This window comes from Malaya genurostris, chromosome 2 (assembly GCF_030247185.1).
Source record: "Malaya genurostris strain Urasoe2022 chromosome 2, Malgen_1.1, whole genome shotgun sequence".
Lineage (NCBI taxonomy): Eukaryota > Metazoa > Arthropoda > Insecta > Diptera > Culicidae > Malaya > Malaya genurostris.
The window spans coordinates 319,889,043-319,907,298 of record NC_080571.1 but is presented as its reverse complement, the minus strand read 5'-3'; the positions used below and the strand labels follow the sequence as shown (position 1 = coordinate 319,907,298).

The 18,256-nt window shown below is 39.6% G+C and overlaps 1 protein-coding gene across 2 annotated transcripts in view; it reads left to right on the top strand.

Moving 5' to 3' along the window:
• The window catches only part of LOC131431260 (lachesin), a 534,183-nt gene that overhangs the window by 35,634 nt on the left and 480,293 nt on the right, over window positions 1–18,256 (top strand). For both annotated transcript variants that reach the window (XM_058596868.1, XM_058596866.1), the window contains exon 3: window positions 14,952–15,930. In XM_058596868.1, coding sequence (XP_058452851.1) covers window positions 15,828–15,930 — 103 coding nt within the window. In that variant the 5' untranslated portion in view covers window positions 14,952–15,827. The remainder of the gene's footprint in view (window positions 1–14,951; window positions 15,931–18,256) is intronic.

Sequence of the window (18,256 nt, the reverse complement as noted above, 5' to 3'; positions counted from 1 at the left end):
CAAGTATCATACAATCAAACACAACAAAATTATCTGTCTCGTGACATTAGTGACGTTAAATAAAGTGGACTTAAATGCATATTTTTATTTCTAGATCGTATATTCTCCTACTATCTCCTGATTATGTGATTTTTTTTATTTATAACAATTTTTATTCAGGCCAATTTGCGTATAGCTTTACGTGGCCGATTTACCCATGTTTTTGTTACACAATATAATTTTTTTATTGTTGGATCTCGTTGTCTCCCTTCTTCTAGGGGGAGAGGAGCTTCCATTACCATCTAGCGAAGATTGGAGGTCATTTTGTCTGTTGCTCATATCATCCATTGCTACATCGTTGGAATTGTCAGTGGTTTCCGTTTCCTTGTTTTCATTGTTGATCGCAGTCTTTGGTTCATTTGCAGTTGCTGTAGATGCGCTTTGTACATGGATTGCAGTTGATAGTTGGTTAGATGGTGAAGGTGCTTTTGAAACAAGAGCACTGCATTCACTAGTCTCCGTTGTTGGGTGGTTGTCCTTGTTTTTGTTTGTTTTGTTTGTTTTCGCAGTTTCAGTGCAAGGTTTGCCGTAGTGTGCAGGTTGTTCACAAAACTGACATGTAACCAATTGATTTTCATACGTAATCAACGTTTTACACGGATGTATCCCGTCTTGACCACAAATGATGTAAGATGGAATTGCTTTACGTAGTTGCATACGTACCACTCGCACGCCATTCCGGATACCCGGGAAAAAATTCCGCCATACTTCCTTTTCGATGGAAAGAACTTCACCGTACTGCGACATACATTCCCGAACATACCCCTCGCTGGTCTGCGGGGGAAGGTCATGCACGCGTACTTCTATGGCATTGTCCACCATGTACACAGGGATTTTATATTTAACATTGTCATGATCAATACTGTGCACCCCGTTATTAACCGAAGCAAATGCAATTGCATTTTTTTCACGTTCAAACATAATGTACACACAGTTCGAAGACTTGTTGAATTGAATCTCACTTACATCATTAACGTTTAGATGCATTCGTTCCTTGAGCAAGATTTCAATTTCGGTTGCTGCAGGTCTAACTTTGCAGCGCTTGAAATCAATACAAATTGAATTTGGCCTTGTAGGTCAAGTTTCAGGCTTTGTTAAATCGTATTTGCCCATTTCGTACACTCTATTGTTCACTACACTGTATTGTCTTTGTTTCTGTCGTCGCGACCGTAAGAAATTTTCGACTGTGTCGTTTGCGATGCGAGCACGAACTGACCTGATTATGTGATAACAGAATTATATTCCATTTGGACTCTTTGTATGTGATCCTTGAAGTATTCACGTAAAAACTTTGTTGCTCAACATAGTTTTAAGGTAAATAATACAATGAGTAGTTTCAAAACTGAATGTGTGATATGAGTAACAAAAATTCTAAATCGCACTATCTGACAAATCGATAAACCACGCGGATTGTGTTATTTTTCAAACTGAAATCGTTTCCTCTGTAATATGAATATTGTAAAATGTTATGAAATTGAATTTACAATTTCTTCTAGCGGAGGTTCTTTTTTTGAAAAAAGCTAAACCGATCACTTCGGGAGTCAATTGTAGAACATTTTATTTTCAATACATTTTCGACAGCAATAACAGATTGTAATCTTAATTTGATTTCAGCTCATCAATTTCTCAACTGATATCACATTACGTTTTTATTTTGCTGTTTGCTTTTGGAAAAAAAACTTACGAGGCAATAGTTTTGTGAAACTCCAAAAATGATAATATTAAATGCAAAAATTTAATGAATGCATTAAAATAGGACTAAGTTAATAAGGCGATACTAAAATGCAAAAGTAAATTTCAATGGAACATCTATTCCTCCAATTTTATGTTGCGTTTTACAAAATGCTTCGACATCCTGTGGCAGTTGGCCGGAACCACAACCGTGATTCTTAAATTGAAAGTCTTAATTTCCTGATCGTAGTACAGTTATTCTAATCGATAATTTGCGTAGATGTATGGTAGAAGATGCTGAATGAGTATTTAGTTAGTAATGACTATTTCTTTGTTAGCCATTCTTCTTAATTGCTTTGATTTTTGCAGAGCAAGCAGTTACATGGCGTCTCAGTAGGTTCAAACGTTGTGGAAAACCCTGCACTCCTATTACTTCTATAAATCAAATCTATGCGAAGAAGCGTTAAATTGTGTTTAATATAATAAAAACATGAGAAAAAAAATCATCCCTGGAATTAAAAGATTAGACTTGCCTCTATAATCAATATTCAGAATATATTTTTGTCACTCTATTTGCATTGCATATTGATATTGCGTATTGGACTTGATCATTCATAATCATATGTGATTTTAAAAAATATCACTGTAGATATTTCAGTCCATTTTCAAAAACATAAATAAAATAAATATCAAACCAACCCGAAAGAAGTGTTGCTACAGTTATATGTGGAAAATAATTCCTTTTATTTTATTTCTTATATAAGCCATATAAACTGCAAAATTTTCACTTTACAAAAGTGATTGTCCTCAGGTGATTCAACTCCAGCTATCTGCCATTACTTGCCGCAAAATTTCAACAGCACGGAGTACGAACGTGAGAATAGTATTCGGTGAAATCTGAATAAACTGTTTCATTAGTTTTATTGCAGTAGGAAGTACATTATATGTACATTAGCATACGATTTTAAACAACGTTTTGAAGTGGACTATCAGTTTTATTTATCAGTTTAATTTTTATCCAACCCAATCGTTTCGCCCTCTTCCAATGATAAGTAATGATATTACGTTTAAAGTTTTCCAAGCTAATTTGTGATGTTCAACGCACACTTTTTATCAGGGTAATATCTACGAGACAATTAAACTAAGCAAAATAAAAAATTGCTTCCATCGCATCGCTAATTTTTGTCTTCAATTTTTTTCGTACACTTGCACTCATGATTGCTGGCATTTTGACTCGCAGTGAGTCAAAAATTGACTCAATGTAAGCGCTTTTCGTGCCTGATGATACCTGCTCTTGAAATGGTAGAGAATGGCTCACGGCGGAACAGCAACCAGCATGAAAAAGCAAGATCTCTTCTCTCTTGCGAGTCGCTCAGGCAGTCACATATTAAGCATAGCTTTTGCCTCGTCCGGCATTACATGCTTTGCTGTCTCCGTTCTTGAATCGTTCGCAGGCGGTGAACGTTAATGAGTTGCGTGAGGCGAATTTCAGCAACCCTGGTCGTAGGTTTGTTCCAGCTGCGCGTAGAATGCTTCCTTCTCGTCATCGGGTCTCGTCTCATGTGGGCAGTGCACGTTGATGATGCTGTAATTGAAGAAACGGCCCTTGATTTCCAATATGCACATTCTATCACTGATTGGCTGCCACCCAATCCCGCGCTGGCGCATCTTGCCCAGCACTACAAATCCCGTTCCTAGAACGTTGGTTGTGCCACAGCTCTGCTAAGAGGTAGCCGCTCGATGCCCACTTTTCCACACCTTCTGTCCCGTCCAACAAAGTTCCTGCAGTGCTACGACATCGAAGCCGCGGGTTTGAAGCTCATCATGCAGCATTCGGTCGTATCCTGGGAATCCAAGCGATTTGCAGTTCAATGTGTCGCGCCGGAGGGCCATCGTATCAGCACTGCTTAGAGTCCCACACTGACACAAGGACGGTAATCAGCCGCTCCTAACATGGAGAACAGGCGCTGTTTCGAGCCACCCCAACATGGGGAACAGACGCTCGGGTAGACTCGCTCTCTGTAAATAGAAGGCAAGCCCCCCCCCCCCCCCCCCCCTTCCCTGTCAGCATACGACCAAGGTCCCACCGGGGTTGGTTACCCGATCTTTCCTATGGTTACTCGTACCCCAGCCGTTGCCGTGGGGAGGTAGGGATAGGAGTTACTGGACAAGAGGCTAAGAACCACATTGGGGCCTGAATTGCGCATTGTCCAGTCGTTTACCAACCACAATTTTGTTCTCTGGCGTATAATAATGGATCCCACCAAACATGTACTTGAAGTGCACTTGCGTTCGTCTTTTTAATACTAAATAAGTATGTTCGGTATCCAGTGGCAGGATGACTTTCTCGTCTGTAGAATCTTGCCGATCTTTTTCCGGTCATCCAGCACGATTTAGTGTCATTTTATTCTTGCGAAAATCGTTATTCCCGGTATGGATCAGGGTTTTTTTTGCAAATTGTTTTGAAGATAAGAGTAAGGTTTTGGTTCTATAAATCTAGTTTTAATTTGTTTATACATTGTAACTTAAAAAACATGATTCAGAGAAGGAACCCCCGGATCGACAGGTGTCGAACAATATTGGATATTTTACTTTGTATAATTTAGAAAGGAAAAAGAATATTAGAATATTAACAGATCATTATTTGATCGCATTACTTTTATCAAAATTTCAAAATTTGCCGAGCAGCATGGAACTTCTAACAATAGACAGAAAGAGAAAGAGAGAGAGGAAGCAATTGCAGTTTAATCGACAGCGTAAAGCAGCTGAAATTAAATCGAGATCTCCATCGAAAACAAAAAAATCTACTAAACTGTTCCTCTAACCGAGCAGTGAAATATGAAACATTGCGGCAACAGTTGAGTACCGTACGAGTGATTGAGAACTTAATGTGGCCAGCTCCAGTATGCAATACCCGGGCCGTGCAGCGAGCTTTCCGGCTACCATTCGACGACCCAAGTTTGTAACAATGGGCGAGGATAACAATGTTTGCCGTTTCCTACCAGTGAAAGAGCGCACTTCCTGGTATACTGTTTTACTTTTCGCCAGCGAAACGTAAATGAATAGCGAAAAGTTTCGCTACCGATGGTGGTTTTGCTGTCTCTCTTTCTCTTTCTCCCTCGCAAACCTGTTACAGAAAATTTGTTCCTTTATTAAAAACTGCTGGTTTTTCATTGACTTCCCACGTTAGACACGGACGGGCAGTTTGGGATTGATTTTCCCATATAGTGGCACGAACGTTACCGGATTGGTAGTGAGAAATCATGCAATATGGATGCCATCGCCGAGATCTCAGAGTACACGTTGGGAATATTGCCTCCATATTGGATTCGGATGCTCACCTCTTCGAAGCAGTAATTCATATCTTTTTATAACCGAAACCCGTCCCATAAATTCCAGCTAATGTTCTTTACTAGCAACAAATTTTATTTCCTTCACTTATTCCATTATCTGACCGGAAGACTAATATGATCAACTGGAAAAGTTGAACCGGTTCCAATTCCCCAAAGAGACCAAAGATGCCGAAACAAAGTTGCGAAACCATTTTCCGCCGAGTTCCCGGAACGAAAAAAAAACAACAATCCCTTCCCATTCGTTATAATCACGAATCATCGCTTCTGCAATCAACCGTTCATCGTTTTTCGCAACTTTGCTTTGACGGCTTACTCGACGGTTGCTTGCTTTTTGGTGTTCCAGTTCTCGGCTCTGGTGGGGTCACAATTCCCTAACGACCCGTGTCCGCTTCGGCATACAACGAATCACTTCTTTTTTTTATTATTATTATATCAGCAGCAATCGGCCAAGCCAAGCCAAACCAAACCAAACTCGGCGACCAACTGGGAGAACTTGGCTTTCTCCCGAAACGAACATTTCAACCCTCCCATCAGATCATTATCCGCCGTTTTACACATATCGTGGTTCCACCCGTCCAACCACGGCAATAAGTGCAGCAGCACCAGCGGTGGGAAGTTCGTTAAACGCTTATCATATTTGTGTTTATCGTCGTCCCATTCGATGGCGTGGGTCGTTCTGTTTTGTGGTGGGAGTTTGGAGGAAGGCGGCCATTCGAGAGAAAAAAAAAGTCTTTCCATCCGCTTTTCGAAGCAAATCCACGCAGCAGAACCAACAATAGACTGGCACTGAAGTGCGTACCGGAAGGGTGGGAGTAGGACGATTTTACGCTGAACCAAGTGAAAAAAATACTGCTTGGGGATGTTTTCTTTTTTTTTGTTCGCAAGAACGAAAAAAAAATAACCGAAAATAACAGAACGACCAACAATTTTCACACTCATGGGAATTCACGCATACATTGACTGAATGGAGGCAAAATTTAGATATACAAACTGTTTATCAGAAAATGATGTTAGTAGGATTTTCCCGACAGCTTTCTTTTCTCGTGAGATCCTCCTCTGTGGAAGCTGCTCGTGTTGGCTAAAGCCGCAGGGCCGACGTGGGGCGGGTTCACAAAAAAAAACCCGGATGATTGTTCATTCAGGACGGTTTACATATTTTTGCGTGATGTTCTAAGTGCTAGCTAGTTATCTCTAAGCCCCGTGAGTGAGTTTTTCTTTTCGGGTTTGTGTCCTACATTGTACATTGGCAAAAATATATAATGAAGCTTGCGGTCTTGATATGACTAGTCCTTTGCGGTTCCTCAAAGTTCGTTTGTTTGAACTTGGATTTGAACTGTCGGTTTTTTAATACAATTTTTTTTACCAGCGATATTTTCAATTCGTACACATTTGTGCCATCTTTTTGGAGACTTGTGGTTCTCTTGCCAGTAGAATTGACAAAGGCTAACAGATGGTAGTCGGATGAGGCCAGTTCTGGTGAGAAAGCAACTTGGTCAAGCACTTCCTACTAAATACGCCCTACGATGTGTGCGATGGTGCATTATCGTGGATCTAAAAATCTCGTTTTTCTGTCTGAAAAACTAGTCATCCAACTGTCAAAGTCACTTTTGGTGTTTTGTAAACCAATCTTCGACAATTCAACATGGATAGGATTACACCAAAACAACGCCTTCAAATTGTGAAAATTTGACACATCTTAACCATCTTTCTGACAGTTTATGGATACCACGCTAACAGAAATGTAAACGTCTTTTGTAGCAAAACAATCAGACACTTAATTTTCGAATTATTCGTAGAAATTGAAGTGCTGCTCAGCCAATACATAGCCCATCGATGAAAACAAATGGTATTCGGTTGGGGTCAATCTCAGAATGGAGGAATTCAGTTCCAGAATCCCGGTTCAGATTTCAATTGCAGTTCCAAGATTCAGTTCCAGAATCCAGGTCCAGAATCAGTTCCATAATTCATTCCAATTTCAAAATCAATTTCAAAATTCAGTTTCTGAATCCAGGATTGAATTTTGGAGCATACACTGAGGTCTATTTTTAGGCGGGGATACGTATCGCGTAAGCTCGAAAATTTGCGTAAAAAATGCCAAATTTGACATAAAACGTCACGATCAGGTGTAATCTGAATTGTTTTTAAAATTAAATCTGGAAGTCAGAAAGTTGACTTAATAAAAATTTTGAGATTAAACTCTCGACGTTCCATGCATTTCGAAGACATTTGGCATCAATACAAAAATTTGATTTCGGAAATCTCAAAAGTTTCGATTGATTTACGTTTCGCATTCAGCTCATCAGTGCATTAGCAGATTATGTTGACTGCTAATGCCACCTCGCGGATCAACATAATCCACTAAGCAGACGTAAAGTCATTGCTATTTACAATGCACTTATTTACACCGAAGTGCTATGTCTATCCTGACGTCTCAGGCGAAAACGAATTTACGACTTTATGGCCGCAAACATATTTTAGTCATTTAGGTTTTGGTACCTCAAAAGTTTTCCCAAAGCAGATTTATTTCAAAACAAATTTTATTTTTAGATTATACCAGATTTCGACGTTTCAAATATTTTTAACATATTTGTCATAAAAAAAGCTTCATTTTGCGTTTTTTTTACGCAAATTTCCGAACTTACACAATTTTTTTCGCACTATTTTTTTACGCGATACGTATCCTTCGCCTAAAAATAGACCTCAGTGTATGTTTCAAAATTCAAACCGTATAAATTTGAGAATTCGCATAAAAAACCGCGGAAATCCGCATAAAAATAACGTGTGAATGCGGAAATCCGCGTAACTTCGAAGATCTGCGTTAAATATGTCTAAAAACCGCGTTAAAAAGACCTCAGTGTAATTCGTGACCTTTTTTTCATTCGGCTCCTTTACACTTAAGTTTAACGCGGCCGTTTCACAGTAAAAAATATTAATTTTTTTGCTGGATCTGGTTATAATTTTTTCCCTTGGAGGGGAGGCGCTTTCGCTGTTATCTAGCGAATGAAGGGGGAGCAGTGGTTCGCTATTCATACTCCCGTCCATTGATTCAGCATCACTGTTATTGGCAGTACAATCGTTACTTATTTCACGGGCGTTGGGTAGGTTATTAACTGAAGCTATTACAAACAACTGTTGTGAAGACACCAACTACAAAAAAATAATCTTTAATAGTAAAAATATTTTTGTCACTCTAATTTCCCATTTCGGACCACTGTGCAAGGGTGCGAAAATTTGACATTTTTTTAAACTGTCGCCAAGCAAAAGACAGCCACTGGCAATGATATGCGCAGCTGCTACTTTCAACAGTAGCCAACAGGCAATGACACGAGAGCTTGGCGAAATCATGAGAGCCACGACACACGACAGCAAAATTGAGAGTAGTTAATTTTGTCGCACTCTCTCACAGTAGTCAAAGCCACAGCGCTCGCTTCGTGGTTGTGTACGTACATACTGGATAAGTAGCTGCTATGTTCTTTTTCGGTCACGCTTTCGAGAATGTCACGATCTCAAAATGTCTTGACATTTCAATAACTAGACTGTCATATCCGCTGTGACCGATTTGAGGCGATAAATTAAATGCGAACGGCGTGGTTTTCATTACCGGTTCAATTTCAGTTTTGAAAAAAATCAATCACAAAGCTTGTTCATGCAGATGTTTCAAAAATAATACAACTATTTAATGAAATTTCATACACGAAGTATCAGGAGCGCAGCTTTTGTTTTTCTAGTATGACGCAAAGGCAAGAAATCTTACAGCAAAGACAATAGATTTTGCGCTCCTGCTACTTCTACAATTCTAGTTTATGCTGAAATTGTTTGATCGAAAATGTGCATTGGAGTAAATCAACCAACTGGAAATAAAACAAGATCACCCGAGCTGCCAAAACGAACCCACCATCCAAGTTCTTCAAGTCAAAGCATTTTGCTTTTCTCACTGAACCGCTTCCTTTCAACGGGAGTGCAGAGGAACAAAACACGTAAGCAAGACGTTCTTGTGCATGTCCTCCTACACCTCATGAGAATCGACATACAACGAATTTCAAAGTTGAGCCTTGTTGGCGACTGTCTCTCGAAAGTTGTTGAACTTGGAAGGAGCGACTGTTTATTGTGGCTAGCCATTCTCAGATTGAAAAGAGTAGGATAGCTGTCGATGACAGCAAACGGCGACATTCACGAGAGAAAATGTCATGAGACCTATGACATTTTTCATCTGCCACTTCACGGCGAAGTACAATCGGCGACTGCTGTCATTTGTGCGGTTTGACTGTCTGTTGTTTCGTGTCATTCTCCAGTACCGTTCGCAACCCTGTGCGCAACAAATGTGCGCTATTTAGAATACCGGGGAAAAAGTTCTTTCAATTTTCTTTTTCGATAGAGAGAATCTCTCCGTATCTCTGAGTTCTGAATCGGAGTTCTGAATTATGGACTCGGATTTTGGTCTAACCTCCATGATTTATTGTCCAAATGCTCATTTAGGATCTAGTTCCTAAAAATCATTTCACAAATCCTGGTCCAGAATCAAGTTCAAGGAATTAAGTTTAGTTCCATAATTCTGAAACTGAATTTTGGAAATAAATTCTTGACTTGAATTCTTGAATTGAATTTTTGAATTGAGCTCTTGATCGTTTCGTTTCCAGAATTCCAGATTCCTGAACCCAGGTCCAGAGTTTAGTTTCAGAATCTAAGCTAAGAATTTAGGTTCAGAATTGAGTTTCAGGAACCAGGCCCCGAGTCAAGTTCAAGAACTCTGTCCCAAAATTCAGTTTGGGGGACGGGTATAGCGTGATAAGTCGATGCCTTTCACGCAGCCCACCTGCGTTCGATTCCCAACCCCGCACATAGGGTCAAAAGGTTTTTCTGGCCCGAAGAGGTGAATGACGTTAAGGTTTAAACCTCTATAATCGAAACAAAAAAAAATCAGTTTCAGGTCTAGAGTTATTGAGTTCAGTGTGAATTAAGGTTCAGAGTTCAGTTCCATAATTCAATTTCAGAAATTGGTTCTCTAACTCAGGTGCAGAATTCATTTCCAGAATCCAGATCCAGAATTTATTTCTGGAATTCATTTTCTTTTGCTGAATTCGTTTCAAAAATTCAGTTGCGAATCAAGTTCCTGAACCCTAATTCAGAATTTTAGATCAAAATTCAGCTCTAAAAATCAGCTCCCGAGAAGTCCAGTTTCTAAGCCAAAAACTGAAACAGAATGCTGAACCTGAGATGTGGAACCTAATTCTGAAGCTAAAATTCTAGTTTAGACTATAATCCATGACCAGAAATCATTTTTTAAATTCAAGCTCAGAATTTGATTCCAAAATACAGGTTCAGAGTGCAGTTCCAGTTCAAAACTCTGGACTTAGATTCCAGAACTGAAATTCTTGTTTAAAATCTAGTTTCCGAATCCCACTACAAAATCAGAATTCTTCATATTATCTAATATATTGACCCAACTACGTATCCGGGTTTTTGGTTCTCCATACATGGTTGAATCTGTGTATGGAGCTAAAATTGAAGGATATTCTTGCGTTTCTCTCTCAATGTGGTAAGGTGTTATGGTTAGTGATCGTCATTAGTGTTCCTGGAGTGAATGGATGCGTGCTGTATTGAACTTTAAAGACGAAAATACTTCTGCTAACAAATATTATGAATCGTTCTGCATTCTTCTGGCAAAGCAGAATGATGTCGCTTTGGCAAAATCTCTGATTCTTTTTGGAGAAGAAGGTTTTGTGGCAGTTGGCGTCTGCAGCAAAATATGAATGAACTGAAAATTTCATTGGACTGCTTTTCGATACAAGATTTTGTGTCGACAAAATAAGCATTTTATACGTATAAAACGTCGGTTGCTACGTAGTAACTAGCTTTCAGCAGTGCTCTATTCATGGCTTGAACAAAAACAAACAAAACTATAAGTTCGATATATTTGATTTTTCTTAACAGTCACTAGATGGACATGCCTCGGTCTAAAGGGGAGGTTTGTAAGGGATTAACATTTTCGGAAAATCGTTTATTTTTACATTTTCTAATATTTTATTTTTTTTTCCTAACTTCCAGTAAACGACAACTGCCAAACTTGCATAGCAGAAAGATCCTTCGAAAAGTTTGTGTTAGTGATAAAACTTTTTGTCTGTTTTGCCAATTAAACTACCTTGCATGTGAAACACATGAAAAAATAGCCTTAATGAGTAGAAGAACCGAGCATGCTTCTCGGTTTCTACGCCATTCAATTATTGTCATATCTCTATGGCTCTTCTCCGCCAGCAATCACTACACGTCGCATCTCAAGTCTATCATTCTTCGCCTTACCTCCAGATTCTGATTTAAGAATTTGCTTTTGTTTCTTTCGCTGTCATTATGGGATACATCAGCGTACGCGGAGGGGTTGACTTCGTTTGTTCAATTAGGCTGTTTCTTTATGTGTTTCACATACAGAATACACCGAAACCTCCATTTACGAACTAAACGGGGGTTCGTAAAAAGAGGTGGTTCATAAAAAAAGTTTACGTTATTTGGGATTTGGTTCGTAAAAAAAGTTTTGTGTAATTAATGTGGAAACCGCGCATCATATGGTTATTTTCGGCACGGATGTGAAGAGTAAGTGCAAAAAAATTATGTTTGGGCTCGTTTCAAAATCCAAGATGGTGGCTTCCGGTTTATTGAGATTGCTTAAAACCCTTATAATATGGGTATCTTCGGAAGGCAATTGATGAGTAGATGTCGGAAAACGATGTTTGAGGTAGTTTTGAAATTCAAATTTCTTCCGGTATTTTCGGAACGGGATTGATGAGTAGATGTCAGAAAACAATGTTTGAGGTGGTTTTATCTGTTTCCAAGATGGCGACTTCCGGTTGATTGATATTCCTTAAAAACCCTTGCAATATGGATATTTTCGGAATGGGATTGATGAGTAGATGTTAGAAAACGATGTTTGAGATGGTTCTGAATTCCAATATGGCGACTTCCGGTTTCTTGATATTCCTTGAAAACCCTTTCATAATGGGTATTTTCGGAACGGGATTGATGAGTAGATGTCAGAAAACGAAGTTTGAAGTGGTTCTTAAATCCAAGATGGCGACTTCCGGTTTGTTGATATTCCTTGATACCCCTTACAATATGGGTACTTTCGGAAAGAGATTGAAAAGTAGACGTCGGAAAATGTTATTTGAGGTGATTTTGAAATGCAAAACAGTGACTTCCGGTTTATTAGTATTTTTTGAAAGATTCTGCCATTTTCCTTGAACTTGGTATTCCTTTAAACAACCACCAATAATTAGAAACAAATCAAAAAAAATTAAAAAATCAAACAGAAACGTTCGGGTCTAGAAAAACATCTACTCTATCTAGGCTGTTACGATTTGTTGACTTCTGGTTAGTCTGCGCAGAGATACAGTGAACACCGCAAACCATGATTTTCAAGAAGCGTACTCAAAAATACCTCTTCACCGACTTATTTCTCAATAGTTTTCCACGAAAAAGTTACAAAATGTTGGTCAAATAATGCTTTGTATTATTTCTACAATTCGGATTATGTTTTAATTTAATACACGGCTACCGACGATACTCCGACGGTTTGCTTGCAACATCTGGGATGAGTAGGATGGGGTTTTTCATTTTTATCAATTCACTTTTTAGCGGCCTTCGAGTTCCTCGATTTGGTTTCAAATTCCGGTATTTCTGGCGGTTGACAAACGTTTTCCAAAAGCAGTTGTTTTACTTATATTTAACGGTTCCAATGTCGCCAACGGACGCGTGCGAGTAGCTCGAATTTTCACGATGCGTAAGCAAAATTTAGATTATTTACTTCGCTGGTATCTTCACAATTAAATCGAATTTTGAAAACGCCGGAAAAGTCTAATTTTAAGCCAAAACATATTTCGATTTATTTCGGTAGAACAAACCAAACGCTCCTTTGCCAGTTTCGTGGCACTACTTCAGGGAATTCTCTCCAGACGCTTTTGGACGATCTTCATCGCCCTCCGTCATATAGTTTTCTGATACTTCCGGGCTGCTAACGGGCTTGTGTTGTTTTGCATTTTTTTCTGCTTAGAACAAGGCGATCATAGCACTTCGTTTTGGTTCGAGGTTCATGCTCCCGAATTGCACTTGATTACAAAAGTAACGCATAAATTTACTGACAGCCAAAACGGTTTCGGATCCATCGTAATAATGACTGTTGAAGTGATGTATCAGTTCAACTGCTGAACCCTGTAATGTGATGTTCTGATATGAAAAGATTTTTTTTACTGAACTTTTAGTAGGAAAAAAATCTCCAGCCAAATTACACCGAAGTTAAACAGCACTTCTCCCCGAAATTGAACTAGGCGAGCAACAAGATAAAGTTCTTCAAACAAACTAAGTTTTAAGCCTCAACCCCATTCGAGTGGGAATTCAAATTACCATACAGTGCCATCTGGAATGAACTGTAGAGTGAAATTATCCATCTTTAACTGCCACGCTCGTTTCACAGCATGACATAGTTAAAAACTTTCAGTATCACCTGCTACCGCGGAGCATAATCTTCCGTTTCGTTTTCATCTTCACCTTAATGTTGTAACCTTTTTTTTTCTTTTTTTGTTAGCATGGTCGGTCGGCTTCTATCCAGCTGCTTCCATTGGCTCTTCATTGCAAAATAATTAAGTTACCTAGAACGGTCTGGGCTAGAAGTTTAGAAGATAAAGGAGAACAATTGACCCGGGGAACACAGATTCCAGCCAGTGGAAGAATTTAAAAATAAGGTAATTTTAGCAAGCACCCTAAAATTGCTACACAGTCGAAAATTATTCGTAACGTTTCACATTAACAAACCGTAGCTTCCAGGGACCAGGGTCGGTTCGTTTAGCGGCGGAAGCGAGAGGAACCGTATCTCTTCCGGTGGTTTTACCTCACAATGCATGAACATTTAATTGGACGTATTTCATTTGTACGGGCCTGTCCTCCCAGGAAATTCAACTCCAAAAGCTCTCGTTGAATTTTTCAGCAATGTGCACATCGCTTTTCGAAGCCCCGGCAGAACGCATCTCCCCGTGTGCGAGGAAGGATATCATCAACATCCTCCGAACGGACACGTTCAGTAGAATTATCTCATCAGCGATAATAAGCGAGAAATTTTCGGAACAATGGCCAAGTAAGCTATCCCCGGCCAGCCGGCACTGTTAGGGAAAAGAGAAAGCAATTTAAAGAACAAAAAAAAAAAAGAACGGTTCCCCTCAAGCTGCTAACGAACCGTACACTAAGCGGTAAGTTTTTCCCGTGTACCAATGAATAGAGAGCAGGTGAGCAGAAAATGCACAACCAACGGTGGCACAGAGGGAAAAGGGGAGAAAGGAGACTGAATGAATGTCAGAGGGCTGCGAGGAACCTCTGCGGCGAGTTTCCATATTTTCATCTTCGCCTTGAGCACTTAGCTCTGGCCGACCGACCGATGGCGTCTTTGTGTTTCGTTTGTGTCCGGTGCAAGCGAATATTCTGCCTGGGAAAGGATTAGGTAAATCGATTTTCGCAAACTCGTTCGGGAGGAAGATCGCTCTGGGTGTTGTTACAGCTGGCCGGGGAGGGGGGCGGTCAAACTAGTCAGAGACTCTGCTGCGGTTAAGTGTATTGTCTTTCAATCTATGAAAATCAATTTTCGTATTGAAATCAGATAAAGTTCACGTTTGCTGCCGGAAAAATCGTGCCCGTTAATGATTGGATAGTAAATTGCACGAACAGAAAGTCTCGCTACTCAATGCCACAAAATTTCTGTGGTATTATGTTTCTATTCACGCTAGCTTGCATTCATCAGCGCACAAAATTCTCGGGAATAATTATTCCTGTTTTTTATCACATTCCAGCGAAGACCACGAAAAGCTGCTATACTTCATGTTTTAAATTTTTCATTATTATTATTATTTTCCACAGAGCATACGGCCACCGTCGTAATCCTCCAGAGTGCGCTTTCGGAAGGAAGGGTTAGTGGCGGCAGAGTAGAAAAAAAGAACACACACACACTACTCTTGCAGCAGCATCAGCATCCAGACCGGGCAGCATCAGCGCAGTATGACGGAGTGAGAAAATTATTCATTCCGGGGCAACAAGAATATCCGGTTGCACTTGGACAGAACGACCAGAACGCGAGTAAACAGAATAAAACAAAAAAAATCTGCTTCAAATAAGAGAGAAAAAAACCCGATGAGAAAATAAAGTAGTTATACCTACTAGCGGTAGTGGTGCTATTTTACCGGCAGCGCCACGAAATACTAAAAAAACGGGCAGCTCGAAAACATCAAGCGACAAACAAAAAGCCAAGCAAAATTTTTCGTGAGGTAGCTTGCAAAATTATGAAACGTGAAGTGTTGAATACATAGAGTGAAAAGGGGAGGAGAAAAAAAAGAAGTACTGCACTATCCTCGATGAAGTGAAGTGTTCGTGGAAGTTAGCTGGGGGGAAAAGCGCCAATAGGGTGCCACGCGAACTCCCCCATCGGAGTGTGGCTGCTGCAGAATCTCCTCTGCACTCCGAGCAGCAGCGGTAACCGAACGGTAAGGCGTTCCGTGGTGGGATTCTGTGCTGTTCTGGATACTACGAAACGAAAAAAAAATACCATTGTTCGTTAGTGTTTCAACTGATCGTCCTCCCGCCCGGTGCCTCGGTAAAATCCGTTTGGAAGTGAAGTCATCACCAGTCGTCGTCGTCGTCGTCGTGGTCCCCTTCCAGTGGCGACCGTATTTACCCGTTCCGAGCTAACTGAATGCGTTGCGAGTCGCCGTCAGTTCGTCATCCTGTCAGGACGCTGTTATGAGGGGACACCCGGAACGGAGTTGCTGCTGGCGACCGAGAAACATGGGGATTATTAAAATAACATTCCTGCTGGTTTGTTCTGTGCTGGGATTAGCGAAAGGTGAGTGCTGTCATTGTTGTTAGAGACCGGGGGATTTTGTTTGGAGTGCAATTCTATTAGTATTTTAGCTATTTTTTTCATCGTTTGCAATCGTGTTGCTACTGAGTATTGTTCCATCGCCTGAAGCAGCAGGTGTTTCGCTAGCTGCTGTCCACTGCAACCGGTTTCCGAGAACGGAAACGGGAAAATTGAATTGGATTCGACCGAGAGCAATGTCAAGTTTGCCGTTGACATATTTGCACTACCATGCTGCCATACATCACTATTTAACATACTATTTAAACAGATGAAAGAAATATAATGAAATGTCGTTTACACAACACAAAATTTAAAAATTATGATAAATTTTCGAATCCATTTTTCCTAGAATTTGCAATCTTGTCAAAATCTTGTTCCTTGCAACAAATACAACTGAATAAATTATCGGTATATTTGAAACCATTTTCGCATAACTACAAAGAAGCTCGAACTAATGTAAAAAAGGCGGATGGGTAATGTCGCGGCCATAACTGGAGCAAGTAAATACGAATAAAGCTGCCATAGTTCTTTCATACTTTCATAATCTTTCGTATTCGTAAACTGAAAATATCATTGGACAGCTTTACGGTGTAAGGTTTTGCTTCGACTAAACAAGCCTTATCAATATTACATTTTTACCTATAAAACATCGAATGGTCAGTTGCTACTTAGTAATTAACTTTTAGGAGCGCTAATGTCTCTATTTACAGTATAAAAATCTAGAAAAACGAAGCCATTTCTTTGATATACGAATTTTCTCATAGCAGTCACTCAACGGATATTATGCCCCACCTTCGATTCAAGAGTATGCTTCGAGTTAAAATATTGTTTTAAGGATTAAGGGAAATAAATTGGGAAGATCGAACAATGTTGGTTTCCAATTATAGTTAATTGATTATGCAATTGATTTCTGATGCAGAGAATATCTTCTTTATCTGCATTTCTTATATATCGCCATTTCAAGGGGCATATTGCATCATTGTTGTGGGGTATACCACTGATTTAAGAGCTCGAAAGCTGTACAATACGATTCTTGCTGGAAATTTGAACTGCATTATCATAGACGACGAAACCTACGTGAAACTCAATTACAAATCCTTGCCGAGACCACAATATCATACGGTGCGAGAAGGGCAAGTGTTAAACCAGTCCGAGACATCGATTGAAGTCGAAAAATTTGGTAAGAATGCTATGGTCTGGCAAGCAATTTGTAGCTGCGGTAAGATTTCGAAACCCTTCATCACCACTGCTTCAAAGAACAGCGAAATATTCATCAAGGAATGTTTACAAAAACGACTTCTACCCATGATTCGAAGCCAGAAGTATCCTGTTGTATTCTGGCCGGATCTTGCTTCTTGCCACTACTCGAAATCAACGGTAGAATGGTATACTACCAAAAATGTCACTTTCAGCCCAAAATACATGAATCCACCAAATTGCCATAACTTCGACCAATTGAGGAATTTTGGGCATTAAATAATTCACAAGTGTTAGATATTCAAATTTCATTCGATATACTACATGCAAGAAAAGATCAAAATACCCAAGTAAGCAGTATATAGCTCAACCACTATGAATAGCATTGAAAATTTATTCAGAAGCTACTTATTGCTCGTGTAGATCTGTAGGCCTGTATTCACCGAAGTTCTTGGATGACTTGGAACCTACCTGGAACAGCTATAAATAGACAAGCAAGCAAAGTGTTGCTCTAAAAATATGAACCCCAAACAAAAAAGGCATTAGCCGTTATAGTTCTTGCTGTGACACAGTGTAGTCCCTGAGGACAATATTCCAAGTAGTTCTTGGATATTGGAACATCTCTTACGCATTTCCATAGTCTCAAAACATACTCAAAGGGTCCTTGGGTGCTAAAGCATCGGACGTAGTAGGATTGTGCATGTTATTCCAGTGTATCAGTTTTTCATGGAATTGCTATATATATATATATATATAAATAAGCTTAAGTTTATCGAAATTCGTTGATTATTTTCGAGAAGTTTGAGCCGATGAGAAAAATGCAGTTTGTCGATTAGGTCACTTATGCTAACACATGGATCAATAAGTCCCGAGACTATAGCAGAGATGGCGCTCGTAGTAAACCAATAACCACGTCTTTCTAGAGTACTAACCTTTGCTTGAAACGGGTCAAAATTTTAAGTCGATCCGACCAGAAACAGCTGAGTTATCGAGGTTGGAGTAAAGTCGTTTTGTAGTTTGTTTAAAAAATGGAAAAAACCGAGTTTCGTGTTTTGATAAAACATTGTTTTTTAATGGGTAAAAACACCGTGCAAGCGAAACAATGGATTGA